This window comes from Oncorhynchus keta, chromosome 11 (genome assembly GCF_023373465.1).
Source record: "Oncorhynchus keta strain PuntledgeMale-10-30-2019 chromosome 11, Oket_V2, whole genome shotgun sequence".
Taxonomy (NCBI): Eukaryota; Metazoa; Chordata; class Actinopteri; order Salmoniformes; family Salmonidae; genus Oncorhynchus; species Oncorhynchus keta.
The window spans coordinates 8111736-8124235 of NC_068431.1; the positions used below are offsets into that span (position 1 = coordinate 8111736).

The 12500-nt window shown below is 42.0% G+C and overlaps 1 protein-coding gene across 2 annotated transcripts in view; it reads right to left on the minus strand.

The window, feature by feature from the left end:
- The window catches only part of LOC127933054 (calcium/calmodulin-dependent protein kinase kinase 1-like), a 257072-nt gene that overhangs the window by 82187 nt on the left and 162385 nt on the right, over window positions 1-12500 (minus strand). For both annotated transcript variants that reach the window (XM_052529356.1, XM_052529355.1), the window contains exons 14-15: window positions 11567-11695; window positions 11235-11338 (exon numbers count right to left, since the gene is read on the minus strand). In XM_052529356.1, coding sequence (XP_052385316.1) covers window positions 11235-11338; window positions 11567-11695 — 233 coding nt within the window. The remainder of the gene's footprint in view (window positions 1-11234; window positions 11339-11566; window positions 11696-12500) is intronic.

Consider the following 12500-nt stretch of genomic DNA (forward strand, 5'->3'; position numbering starts at 1 on the left):
TAGGTATCAGGATAGATAATAATAAAGTATTTGAGGTAGATATGTACATGAAGGCAGGGTAAAGTGACTAGGCATCAGGATAGATAATAATAAGGTATTTGAGGTAGATATGTACATGAAGGCAGGGTAAAGTGACTAGACATCAGGATAGATAATAATAAGGTATTTGAGGTAGATATGTACATGAAGGCAGGGTAAAGTGACTAGACATCAGGATAGATAATAATAAGGTATTTGAGGTAGATGTGTACATGAAGGCAGGGTAAAGTGACTAGACATCAGGATAGATAATAATAAGGTATTTGAGGTAGATGTGTACATGAAGGCAGGGTAAAGTGACTAGGCATCAGGATAGATAATAATAAGGTATTAGAGGTAGATGTGTACATGAAGGCAGGGTAAAGAGACTAGACATCAGGATAGATAATAATAAGGTATTTGAGGTAGATGTGTACATGAAGGCAGGGTAAAGAGACTAGACATCAGGATAGATAATAATAAGGTATTTGAGGTAGATGTGTACATGAAGGCAGGGTAAAGTGACTAGACATCAGGATAGATAATAATAAGGTATTTGAGGTAGATGTGTACATGAAGGCAGGGTAAAGTGACTAGGCATCAGGATAGATAATAATAAGGTATTAGAGGTAGATGTGTACATGAAGGCAGGGTAAAGTGACTAGACATCAGGATAGATAATAATAAGGTATTTGAGGTAGATGTGTACATGAAGGCAGGGTAAAGTGACTAGACATCAGGATAGATAATAATAAGGTATTTGAGGTAGATATGTACATGAAGGCAGGGTAAAGTGACTAGACATCAGGATAGATAATAATAAGGTATTTGAGGTAGATATGTACATGAAGGCAGGGTAAAGTGACTAGACATCAGGATAGATAATAATAAGGTATTTGAGGTAGATATGTACATGAAGGCAGGGTAAAGTGACTAGACATCAGTGTAGATAATAATAAGGTATTTGAGGTCGATATGTACATGAAGGCAGGGTAAAGTGACTAGACATCAGGATAGATAATAATAAGGTATTAGAGGTAGATATGTACATGAAGGCAGGGTAAAGTGACTAGACATCAGGATAGATAATAATAAGGTATTTGAGGTAGATATGTACATGAAGGCAGGGTAAAGTGACTAGGCATCAGGATAGATAATAATAGGAGTAAAATAAAGACCATAGTGAGGCACAGTGCCAGCTGCCAGAGTCAGATACATGCTGATTTCTGAGAACAGTCCCATAACCTTGGTGCCGTACAACTTCATCAACGACCTGGCAAACTAGCTAGCTACCTACCGTATGGCCATTCAAACAGGCTGCAAGCTGGAGCAGGATTGCCACAGTAGTCAGACTGTCACAGCTACTGAGGGCGGAGTGATTTTCATAGCTAGTGTTAGGTGGATCAGACTTTTTAGAGATGAGTTCCACGACCTATAAGACAGATCGGTTGAGGACGAGTGTCGCGTAGGAGTGACGCCAACTGACGTGAGGCGATGATTAAATGGCAAAATAATCTAATATCACGATTTACTTGATTTATATAGTTACACATTTCAAATATGGACTGTCCAGAGATATTTTACCCATGATCTTGATAATTGTATTTTAAAGACAGTTGTATTTGATGGATTAAATACATTGGAAAGGCAGTTTCTACATTGTTCTGAGAATATGAAATCTAATTATTCATGTCACTGAGGAAGAGAGGGTAATGTATAACGTTTACATTATGTTATATGTTATTGTTAGTCATCAGGGATCCTATGGGAGGGATCCTCTGGGAGGAGAAGAGACACAAGTCTGGTACCAGTCACCATAACAGCCTTGAGTTGGGGAGGAGTGAGCACTTTGGGGGCAGAGGTCAGGTGAGATGAAGTGAGGAAGAACAGATATCACTCAGGTTCTGTCTGGAGGAGACTCGGCATAGTTAAATATTTATTTAAAATTTTATTTTATTTCACCTTTATTTAACCAGGTAGGCAAGTTGAGAACAAGTTCTCATTTACAATTGCGACCTGGCCAAGATAAAGCAAAGCAGTTCGACAGATACAACGACACAGAGTTACACGTGGAGTAAAAACAAACATACAGTCAATAATACAGTATAAACAAGTCTATATACAATGTGAGCAAATGAGGTGAGAAGGGAGGTAAAGGCAAAAAAGGCCATGGTGGCAAAGAAAATACAATATAGCAAGTAAAACACTGGAATGGTAGTTTTGCAATGGAAGAATGTGCAAAGTAGAAATAAAAATAATGGGGTGCAAAGGAGCAAAATAAATAAATTAATTAAATACAGTTGGGAAAGAGGTAGTTGTTTGGGCTAAATTATAGGTGGGCTATGTACAGGTGCAGTAATCTGTAAGATGCTCTGACAGTTGGTGCTTAAAGCTAGTGAGGGAGAAAAGTGTTTCCAGTTTCAGAGATTTTTGTAGCTCGTTCCAGTCATTGGCAGCAGAGAACTGGAAGGAGAGGCGGCCAAAGAAAGAATTGGTTTTGGGGTGACTAGAGAGATATACCTGCTGGAGCGTGTGCTAGAGGTGGGAGATGCTATGGTGACCAGCGAGCTGAGATAAGGGGGACTTTACCTAGCAGGGTCTTGTAGATGACATGGAGCCAGTGGGTTTGGCGACGAGTATGAAGCGAGGGCCAGCCAACGAGAGCGTACAGGTCGCAATGGTGGGTAGTATATGGGGCTTTGATGACAAAACAGATTGCACTGTGATAGACTGCATCCAATTTGTTGAGTAGGGTATTGGAGGCTATTTTGTAAATGACATCGCCAAAGTCGAGGATTGGTAGGATGGTCAGTTTTACAAGGGTATGTTTGGCAGCATGAGTGAAGGATGCTTTGTTGCGAAATAGGAAGCCAATTCTAGATTTAACTTTGGATTGGAGATGTTTGATATGGGTCTGGAAGGAGAGTTTACAGTCTAACCAGACACCTAAGTATTTGTAGTATTCTAAGTCAGAGCCGTCCAGAGTAGTGATGTTGGACAGGCAGGTAGGTGCAGGTAGCGATCGGTTGAAGAGCATGCATTTAGCTTGACTTGTATTTAAGAGCAATTGGAGGCCACGGAAGGAGAGTTGTATGGCATTGAAGCTTGCCTGGAGGGTTGTTAACACAGTGTCCAAAGAAGGGCCGGAAGTATACAGAATGGTGTCGCCTGCGTAGAGGTGGATCAGAGACTCACCAGCAGCAAGAGCGACCTCATTGATGTATACAGAGAAGAGAGTCGGTCAAGAATTGAACCCTGTGGCACCCCCATAGAGACTGCCAGAGGTCCGGACAGCAGACCCTCCGATTTGACACACTGAACTCTATCAGAGAAGTAGTTGGTGAACCAGGCGAGGCAATCATTTGAGAAACCAAGGCTGTCGAGTCTGCCGATGAGGATGTGGTGATTGACAGAGTCGAAAGCCTTGGCCAGATCAATGAATACGGCTGCACAGTAATGTTTCTTATCGATGGCGGTTAAGATATCGTTTAGGACCTTGAGCGTGGCTGAGGTGCACCCATGATCAGCTCTGAAACCAGATTGTATAACGGAGAAGGTACGGTGGGATTCGAAATGGTCAGTAATCTGTTTGTTGACTTGGCTTTCGAAGACCATAGAAAGGCAGGGTAGTATAGATAAAGGTCTGTAGCAGTTTGGGTCAAGAGTGTCTCCCCTTTGAAGAGGGGGATGACAGCAGCTGCTTTCCAATCTTTGAGAATCTCAGACGACATGAAAGAGAGGTTGAACAGGCTAGTTATAGGGGTTGCAACAATTTCGGCAGATCATTTTAGAAAGAAATGGTCCAGATTGTCTAGCCCGGCTGATTTGTAGGGGTCCAGATTTTTCAGCTCTTTCAGAACATCAGCTGAATGGATTTGGGAGAAGGAGAAATGGGGAAGGTTTGGGCGAGTTGCTGTTGGGGGTGCAGTGCTGTTGCCCGGGGTAGGAGTAGCCAGGTGGAAAGCATGGCCAGCCGTAGAAAAATGCTTATTGAAATTCTCAATTATGGTGGATTTATCAGTGGTGACAGTGTTTCCTATCTTCAGTGCAGTGGGCAGCTGGGAGGAGGTGTTCTTATTCTCCATGGACTTTACAGTGTCCCAGAACTGTTTTGAGCTAGTGTTGCAGGAAGCAAATTTCTGCTTGAAAAAGCTAGCCTTGGCTTTTCTAACTGCCTGTGTATAACGGTTTCTAGCTTCCCTGAACAGCTGCATATCACGGGGGCTGTTCGATGCTAATGCAGAACGCCATAGGATGTTTTTGTGTTGGTTAAGGGCTGTCAGGTCTGGGGAGAACCAAGGGCTATATCTGTTCCTGGTTCTAAATTTCTTGAATGGGGCATGTTTATTTAAGATGGTTAGGAAGGCATTTAAAAAAAATATCCAGGCATCCTCTACTGACGGGATGAGATCAATATCCTTCCAAAATACCCCGGCCAGGTCGATTAGAAAGGCCTGCTCGCTGAAGTGTTTCAGGGAGCGTTTTACAGTGATGAGTGGAGGTCATTTGACTGCTGACCCATTACGGATGCAGGCAATGAGGCAGTGATCGCTGAGATCTTGGTTGAAGACAGCAGAGGTGTATTTAGAAGGGAAGTTGGTTAGGATGATATCTATGAGGGTGCCCGTGTTTAAGGCTTTGGGGGGGTACCTGGTAGGTTCATTGATAATTTGTGTGAGATTGAGAGCATCAAGTTTAGATTGTAGGATGGCTGGGGTGTTAAGCATGTTCCAGTTTAGGTCACCTAGCAGCACAAGCTCTGAAATATCAGTGCTTGTGTGAATATGTTGTCGTCTGATGCAACTGTATTGACTCACTGGACGAATAAACTTGATTTAAGCTTCCATAGTTCGTTGAGTTGTTACTCTGAAAATTAGAAACACCATCAACATTTATTTTCTGTTCATACGTCTCGGGCACATTTCCACAGTAGATGTGATGTGGTAAACGAGGAAAAAATTGATTGTTAATTGTCAAATAAGATAAAACACCCCTTAGTCTGCTCATGAAGTAGAACTAAATCACCCATAGTCTGCTCATAAAGTAGACCTAAATCGCCCTTAGTCTGCTCATAAAGTAGACCTAAATCGCCCTTAGTTTGCTCATAAAGTAGGACTAAATCCCCCTTAGTCTGCTCATAAGTAGGCCTAAATCACCCCTTAGTCTATTCATATAGTAGGCCTAAATCACCCCTAAATCTGCTCATCAAGTAGAACTAAATCACCCTTAGTCTGCTCATAAAGTAGAACTAAATCACCCTTAGTTTGCTCATAAAGCAGGACTAAATCCCCCTTAGTCTGCTCATAAAGTAGAACTAAATTGCCCTTACTCTGCTCATCAAGTAGGACTAAATCCACCATTAGTCTGCTCATAAAGTATGACTAAATACACCCTTAGTCTGCTGATAAAGTATACCTAAATCACCCCTAGTCTGTTCATGAAGTAGAACTAAATCGCCCTTAGTCTGCTCATAAAGTAGGAATAATTCGCCCTTAGTCTGATCATAAAGTAGACCTAATTCGCCCTTAGTCGGCTCATAAAGTAGGACTAAATCCACCCTTAGTCTGCTCATAAAGTAGACCTAAATCACCCTTAGTCTGCTCATGAAGTAGGACTAAATCACCCTTAGTCTGGTCATCAAGTAGACCTAAATCACCCCTTAGTCTGGTCATCGAGTAGACCTAAATCACCCTTATTCTGCACATCAAGTAGAACTAAATCACCCGTATTCTGCTCATAATGTAGAACTAAATCACCCCTTAGTCTGTTCATAAAGTAAGCCTAACTCACCCCTTAGTCTGCTCATGAAGTAGGACTAAATCACCCCTTAGTCTGCTCATCAAGTAGAACTAAATCACCCCTTAGTCTTCTCATGAAGTAGGACTAAATCACCCCTTAGTCTGCTCATCAAGTAGAACTAAATCAACCTTAGTCTGCTCATAATGTAGAACTAAATCGCCCTTAGTCTGGTCATAAAGTAGACCTAAATCACCGCTTAGTTTGATCATAAAGTAGGCCTAAATCACCCCTTAGTCTGTTCATATAGTAGGCCTAAATCACCCCTTAGTCTGCTCATCAAGTAGAACTATATCACCCTTAGTCTGCTCATAAAGTAGGACTAAATCACCCTTAGTATGCTCATAAAGTAGGACTAAATCCCCCTTAGTCTGCTCATAAAGTAGAACTAACTCACTGCTTAGTTTGTTCATAAAGTAGGCCTAAATCACCCCTAAATCTGCTCATCAAGTAGAACTAAATCACCCTTAGTCTGCTCATAAAGTAGCACTAAATCACCCTTAGTTTGCTCATGAAGTAGGACTAAATCCCCCTTAGTCTGCTCATAAAGTAGAACTAAATTGCCCTTACTCTGCTCATCAAGTAGGACTAAATCCACCCTTAGTCTGCTCATAAAGTATGACTAAATACACCCGTAGTCTGCTGATAAAGTATACCTAAATCGCCCCTAGTCTGCTCATGAAGTAGAACTAAATCACCCTTAGTCTGCTCATAAAGTAGGAATAATTCGCCCTTAGTCTGCTCATAAAGTAGACCTAAATCATCCTTATTCTGCCCATCAAGTAGAACTAAATCACCCGTATTCTGCTCATAAAGTAGGCCTAAATCACCCCTTAGTCTGCTCATCAACTAGACCTAAATCACCCTTATTCTGCTCATAAAGTAGGACTAAATCATCCTTAGTCTGCTCATGAAGTAGGATTAAAGGTAATAAAGTCCAGGTGTGAATCATAATGATTAGCAGGTGAGCGTAATGATGAGTGTCAGGTGTGAATCATAATGATGAGCAGGTGAGCGTAATGATGAGTGTCAGGTGTGAATCATAATGATTAGCAGGTGTGTGTAATGATGAGTGCAGGTGTGCGTAATGATGAATGCCAGGTGTGCGTAATGATGACTGCCAGGTGTGCGTAATGATGAGTACCAGTTGTGCGTAATGATGAGTACCAGGTGTGCGTAATGATGAGTGCCAGGTGTGCGTAATGATGAGTGCCAGGTGTGCGTAATGATGAATCCCAGTCCCAGGTGGTAAGTAGTTGGAGGGGAGGAGCAGGAGAAGACACGATGACAATACCAACCAGAGTACAAAGTAGTCTTGAAAAATGATGGCCGCAATCAAGACTAAAAGATGACCTCCTCATCCGCTTTAGGGAGCGATAAATCGCTGGCCAATGATGGTTGCAATTGAGTTCAGATATGTGGGTGATTTCAGAGCGTATTGATGGTTTAACGAGAGATCACGTGCCGATAATCTGGTGTGACTATCAATGGTTACAATTTGCCCAATGTATTCCAAAGGTTTACAATTCAAAATTCAAAAAGGCACTCACACATTTGAGCTGTCTTTGTTGCGAGGTGCACGAGAAAGACAAGAGAGAATTAGATGGAAAACAGAGAGAAAGACAGAGAGAATTAGATGGAAAACAGAGAGAATTAGATGGAAAACAGAGAGAAAGACAGAGAGAATTAGATGGAAAACAGAGAGAAAGACAAGAGAGAATTAGATGGAAAACAGAGAGAACGACAAGAGAGAATTAGATGGAAAACAGAGAGAAAGACAAGAGAGAATTAGATGGAAAACAGAGGGAAAGACAAGAGAGAATTAGATGGAAAACAGAGAGAATTAGATGGAAAACAGAGAGAACGACAAGAGAGAATTAGATGGAAAACAGAGAGAATTAGATGGAAAACAGAGAGAAAGACAGAGAGAATTAGATGGAAAACAGAGAGAACGACAAGAGAGAATTAGATGGAAAACAGAGGGAAATACAAGAGAGAATTAGATGGAAAACAGAGAGAAAGACAGAGAATTAGATGGAAAACAGAGAGAAAGACAGAGAATTAGATGGAAAACAGAGAGAAAGACAGAGAGAATTAGATGGAAAACAGAGAGAAAGACAAGAGAGAATTAGATGGAAAACAGAGAGAAAGACAAGAGAGAATTAGATGGAAAACAGAGAGAAAGACAAGAGAGAATTAGATGGAAAACAGAGAGAAAGACAAGAGAGAATTAGATGGAAAACAGAGAGAAAGACAGAGAATTAGATGGAAAACAGAGAGAAAGACAGAGAGAATTAGATGGAAAACAGAGAGAAAGACAAGAGAGAATTAGATGGAAAACAGAGGGAAAGACAAGAGAGAATTAGATGGAAAACAGAGAGAATTAGATGGAAAACAGAGAGAATTAGATGGAAAACAGAGAGAAAGACAGAGAGAATTAGATGGAAAACAGAGAGAATTAGATGGAAAACAGAGAGAAAGACAGAGAGAATTAGATGGAAAACAGAGAGAATTAGATGGAAAACAGAGAGAATTAGATGGAAAACAGAGAGAATTAGATGGAAAACAGAGAGAAAGACAGAGAGAATTAGATGGAAAACAGAGAGAATTAGATGGAAAACAGAGAGAATTAGATGGAAAACAGAGAGAAAGACAGAGAGAATTAGATGGAAAACAGAGAGAAAGACAGAGAGAATTAGATGGAAAACAGAGAGAAAGACAGAGAATTAGATGGAAAACAGAGAGAAAGACAGAGAGAATTAGATGGAAAACAGAGAGAAAGACAAGAGAGAATTAGATGGAAAACAGAGGAAAGACAAGAGAGAATTAGATGGAAAACAGAGAGAATTAGATGGAAAACAGAGAGAATTAGATGGAAAACAGAGAGAAAGACAGAGAGAATTAGATGGAAAACAGAGGGAAAGACAGAGAGAATTAGATGGAAAACAGAGAGAATTAGATGGAAAACAGAGAGAAAGACAGAGAGAATTAGATGGAAAACAGAGAGAAAGACAGAGAGAATTAGATGGAAAACAGAGAGAATTAGATGGAAAACAGAGAGAAAGACAGAGAGAATTAGATGGAAAACAGAGAGAATTAGATGGAAAACAGAGAGAAATAGATGGAAAACAGAGAGAAAGACAGAGAGAATTAGATGGAAAACAGAGAGAAAGACAGAGAGAATTAGATGGAAAACAGAGAGAAAGACAGAGAGAATTAGATGGAAAACAGAGAGAAAGACAAGAGAGAATTAGATGGAAAACAGAGAGAAAGACAAGAGAGAATTAGATGGAAAACAGAGAGAAAGACAGAGAATTAAATGGAAAACAGAGGGAAAGACACAGATAGAAACGTACTGTAAGATATTGTCCCTGGATTGTGATACTATGGCAACACAATTGGCAGCTCCAGGTGACTAGTTTTCCTGCTCTCAGAGGGGGACGGTGTGTGTGTGTTTGTGTCTGGGTTTGTTCATCTATCCCTGTGGAGACATAAAATCCCCAAAAGGCCCCACTAGGATAGTAAAACAAGGAAAATGATTCCCCATGAGAACAAAGGCTGTTTTAATATTAGGGGTTAGGTTTAGGGTTAGGAGTTAGGTTTAGGGTTAGGAGTTAGGTTTAGGAGTTAGGGTTAGGGTCAGGAGTTAGGTTTAGGAGTTAGGTTAGGGGTTAGGAGTTAGGTTTAGGGTTAGGAGTTAGGTTTAGGAGTTAGGTTTAGGAGTTAGGTTTAGGGTTAGGAGTTAGGTTTAGGAGTTAGGTTTAGGAGTTAGGTTTAGGAGTTAGGTTTAGGAGTTAGGTTTAGGAGTTAGGTTTAGGGTTAGGAGTTAGGTTTAGGGTTAGGAGTTAGGTTTAGGGTTAGGAGTTAGGTTTAGGAGTTAGGGTTAGGGTCAGGAGTTAGGTTTAGGAGTTAGGTTTAGGGGTTAGGTTTAGGTTTAGGAGTTAGGTTTAGGTTTAGGAGTTAGGTTTAGGAGTCAGGGTTAGGAGTTAGGTTTAGGGTTAGGAGTTAGGTTTAGGGTTAGGAGTTAGGTTTAGGGTTAGGAGTTAGGTTTAGGGTTAGGAGTTAGGTTTAGGGTTAGGAGATAGGTTTAGGAGTTAAGTTTAGGAGTTATGAGTTAGGTTTAGGGTTAGGAGTTAGGGTTAGGGTTAGGAGTTAGGTTTAGGATTTAGGATTTAGGAGTTAGGTTTAGGAGTTAAGTTTAGGAGTTAGGAGTTAGGCTTAGGGTTAGGAGTTAGGTTTAAGAGTTAGGTTTAGGGTTAGGAGTTAGGTTTAGGAGTTAGGGAAAATGGGGGGTTTGGGTTATATGGTTATATGGTGTGTGGAAGAAGTTGTTGGTACAGAACTCACATTAACAGGTGGGTTAGGGTTAGTTAGGTGGTTGGTGTGTGACTGATAGCGTGTCAGTCTGGTGTTAGAGCTGTAGTACAGAACTCACATTAACAGGTGGTTGATGGTGTGTGACTGATAGCGTGTCAGTCTGGTGTTAGAGCTGTAGTACAGAACTCACATTAACAGGTGGTTGGTGTGTGTGTGACTGATAGCGTGTCAGTCTGGTGTTAGAGCTGTAGTACAGAACTCACATTAACAGGTGGTTGGTGTGTGACTGATAGCGTGTCAGTCTGGTGTTAGAGCTGCAGTACAGAACTCACATTAACAGGTGGATGGTGTGTGTGACTGATAGCGTGTCAGTCTGGTGTTAGAGCTGTAGTACAGAACTCACATTAACAGGTGGATGGTGTGTGTGTGACTGATAGCGTGTCAGTCTGGTGTTAGAGCTGTAGTACAGAACTCACATTAACAGGTGGATGGTGTGTGACTGATAGCGTGTCAGTCTGGTGTTAGAGCTGTAGTACAGAACTCACATTAACAGGTGGATGGTGTGTGTGTGACTGATAGCGTGTCAGTCTGGTGTTAGAGCTGTAGTACAGAACTCACATTAACAGGTGGTTGGTGTGTGACTGATAGCGTGTCAGTCTGGTGTTAGAGCTGCAGTACAGAACTCACATTAACAGGTGGATGGTGTGTGTGACTGATAGCGTGTCAGTCTGGTGTTAGAGCTGCAGTACAGAACTCACATTAACAGGTTGATGGTGTGTGACTGATAGCGTGTCAGTCTGGTGTTAGAGCTGTAGTACAGAACTCACATTAACAGGTTGATGGTGTGTGACTGATAGCGTGTCAGTCTGGTGTTAGAGCTGTAGTACAGAACTCACATTAACAGGTGGTTGGTGTGTGACTGATAGCGTGTCAGTCTGGTGTTAGAGCTGTAGTACAGAACTCACATTAACAGGTGGTTGGTGTGTGACTGATAGCGTGTCAGTCTGGTGTTAGAGCTGTAGTACAGAACTCACATTAACAGGTGGTTGGTGTGTGACTGATAGCGTGTCAGTCTGGTGTTAGAGCTGTAGTACAGAACTCACATTAACAGGTTGCCAGGTGCAGACATGGACCTCTCCTCTCTACTTCTGGGACACTCAAAGGGGTTACCGAACGACCTCTTCCTCAGCATGGCCTTCACCAGGATCTGAATACACACACACGATCAGATGATGCACACTCACTCACCTAAAACACACACACACACGATCAGATGATGCACACTCACTCACCTAAAACACACACACACACACACACACACACACACACACACACACACACACACACACACACACACACACACACACACACACACACACACACACACACACACACACACACACACACACACACACACACACTTCCTGCTCCTTACCACGGCAGAAAGGCTGGGGACAAACTTGACAGAGTTCTGCACCTCCTCCTCTGTGACCTCCACCACGGTACAGTGTTCCTCCTCTAGAGGTAAGGGGTCACAACCATCCTGGGTCACCCACGGGTCCAACTGAGACAGACACACACACAACAAGAATGTCACAGTGGTATGTGTCTCGGCACTACTAGACAAACCCTCACATAAGCGATATACAGATGCAGCACCCAGAATTACAGATCACCCAGAAACACACATCACCCAGAAATACACATCACCCAGAAACACACATCACCCGGAAACACACATCACCCAGAAACACACATCACCCAGAAATACACATCACCCAGAAATACACATCACCCAGAAACACACATCACCCAGAAACACACATCACCCAGAAACACACATCACCCAGAAATACACATCACCCAGAAATACACATCACCCAGAAATACACATCACCCAGAAACACACAACACCCAGAAACACACATCACCCAGAAATACACATCACCCAGAAATACACATCACCCAGAAATACACATCACCCAGAAACACACAACACCCAGAAACACACAACACCCAGAAACACACATCACCCAGAAACACACATCACCCAGAAACACACATCACCCAGAAATACACATCACCCAGAAACACACATCACCCAGAAACACACAACACCCAGAAACACACAACACCCAGAAACACACAACACCCAGAAACACACGTCACCCAGAAATACACGTCACCCAGAAACACACATCACCCAGAAACACACAACACCCAGAAACACACATCACCCAGAAACACACAACACCCAGAAACACACATCACCCAGAAACACACATCACCCAGAAATACACATCACCCAGAAACACACATCACCCAGAAATACACATCACCCAGAAACACACATCACCCAGAAACACACA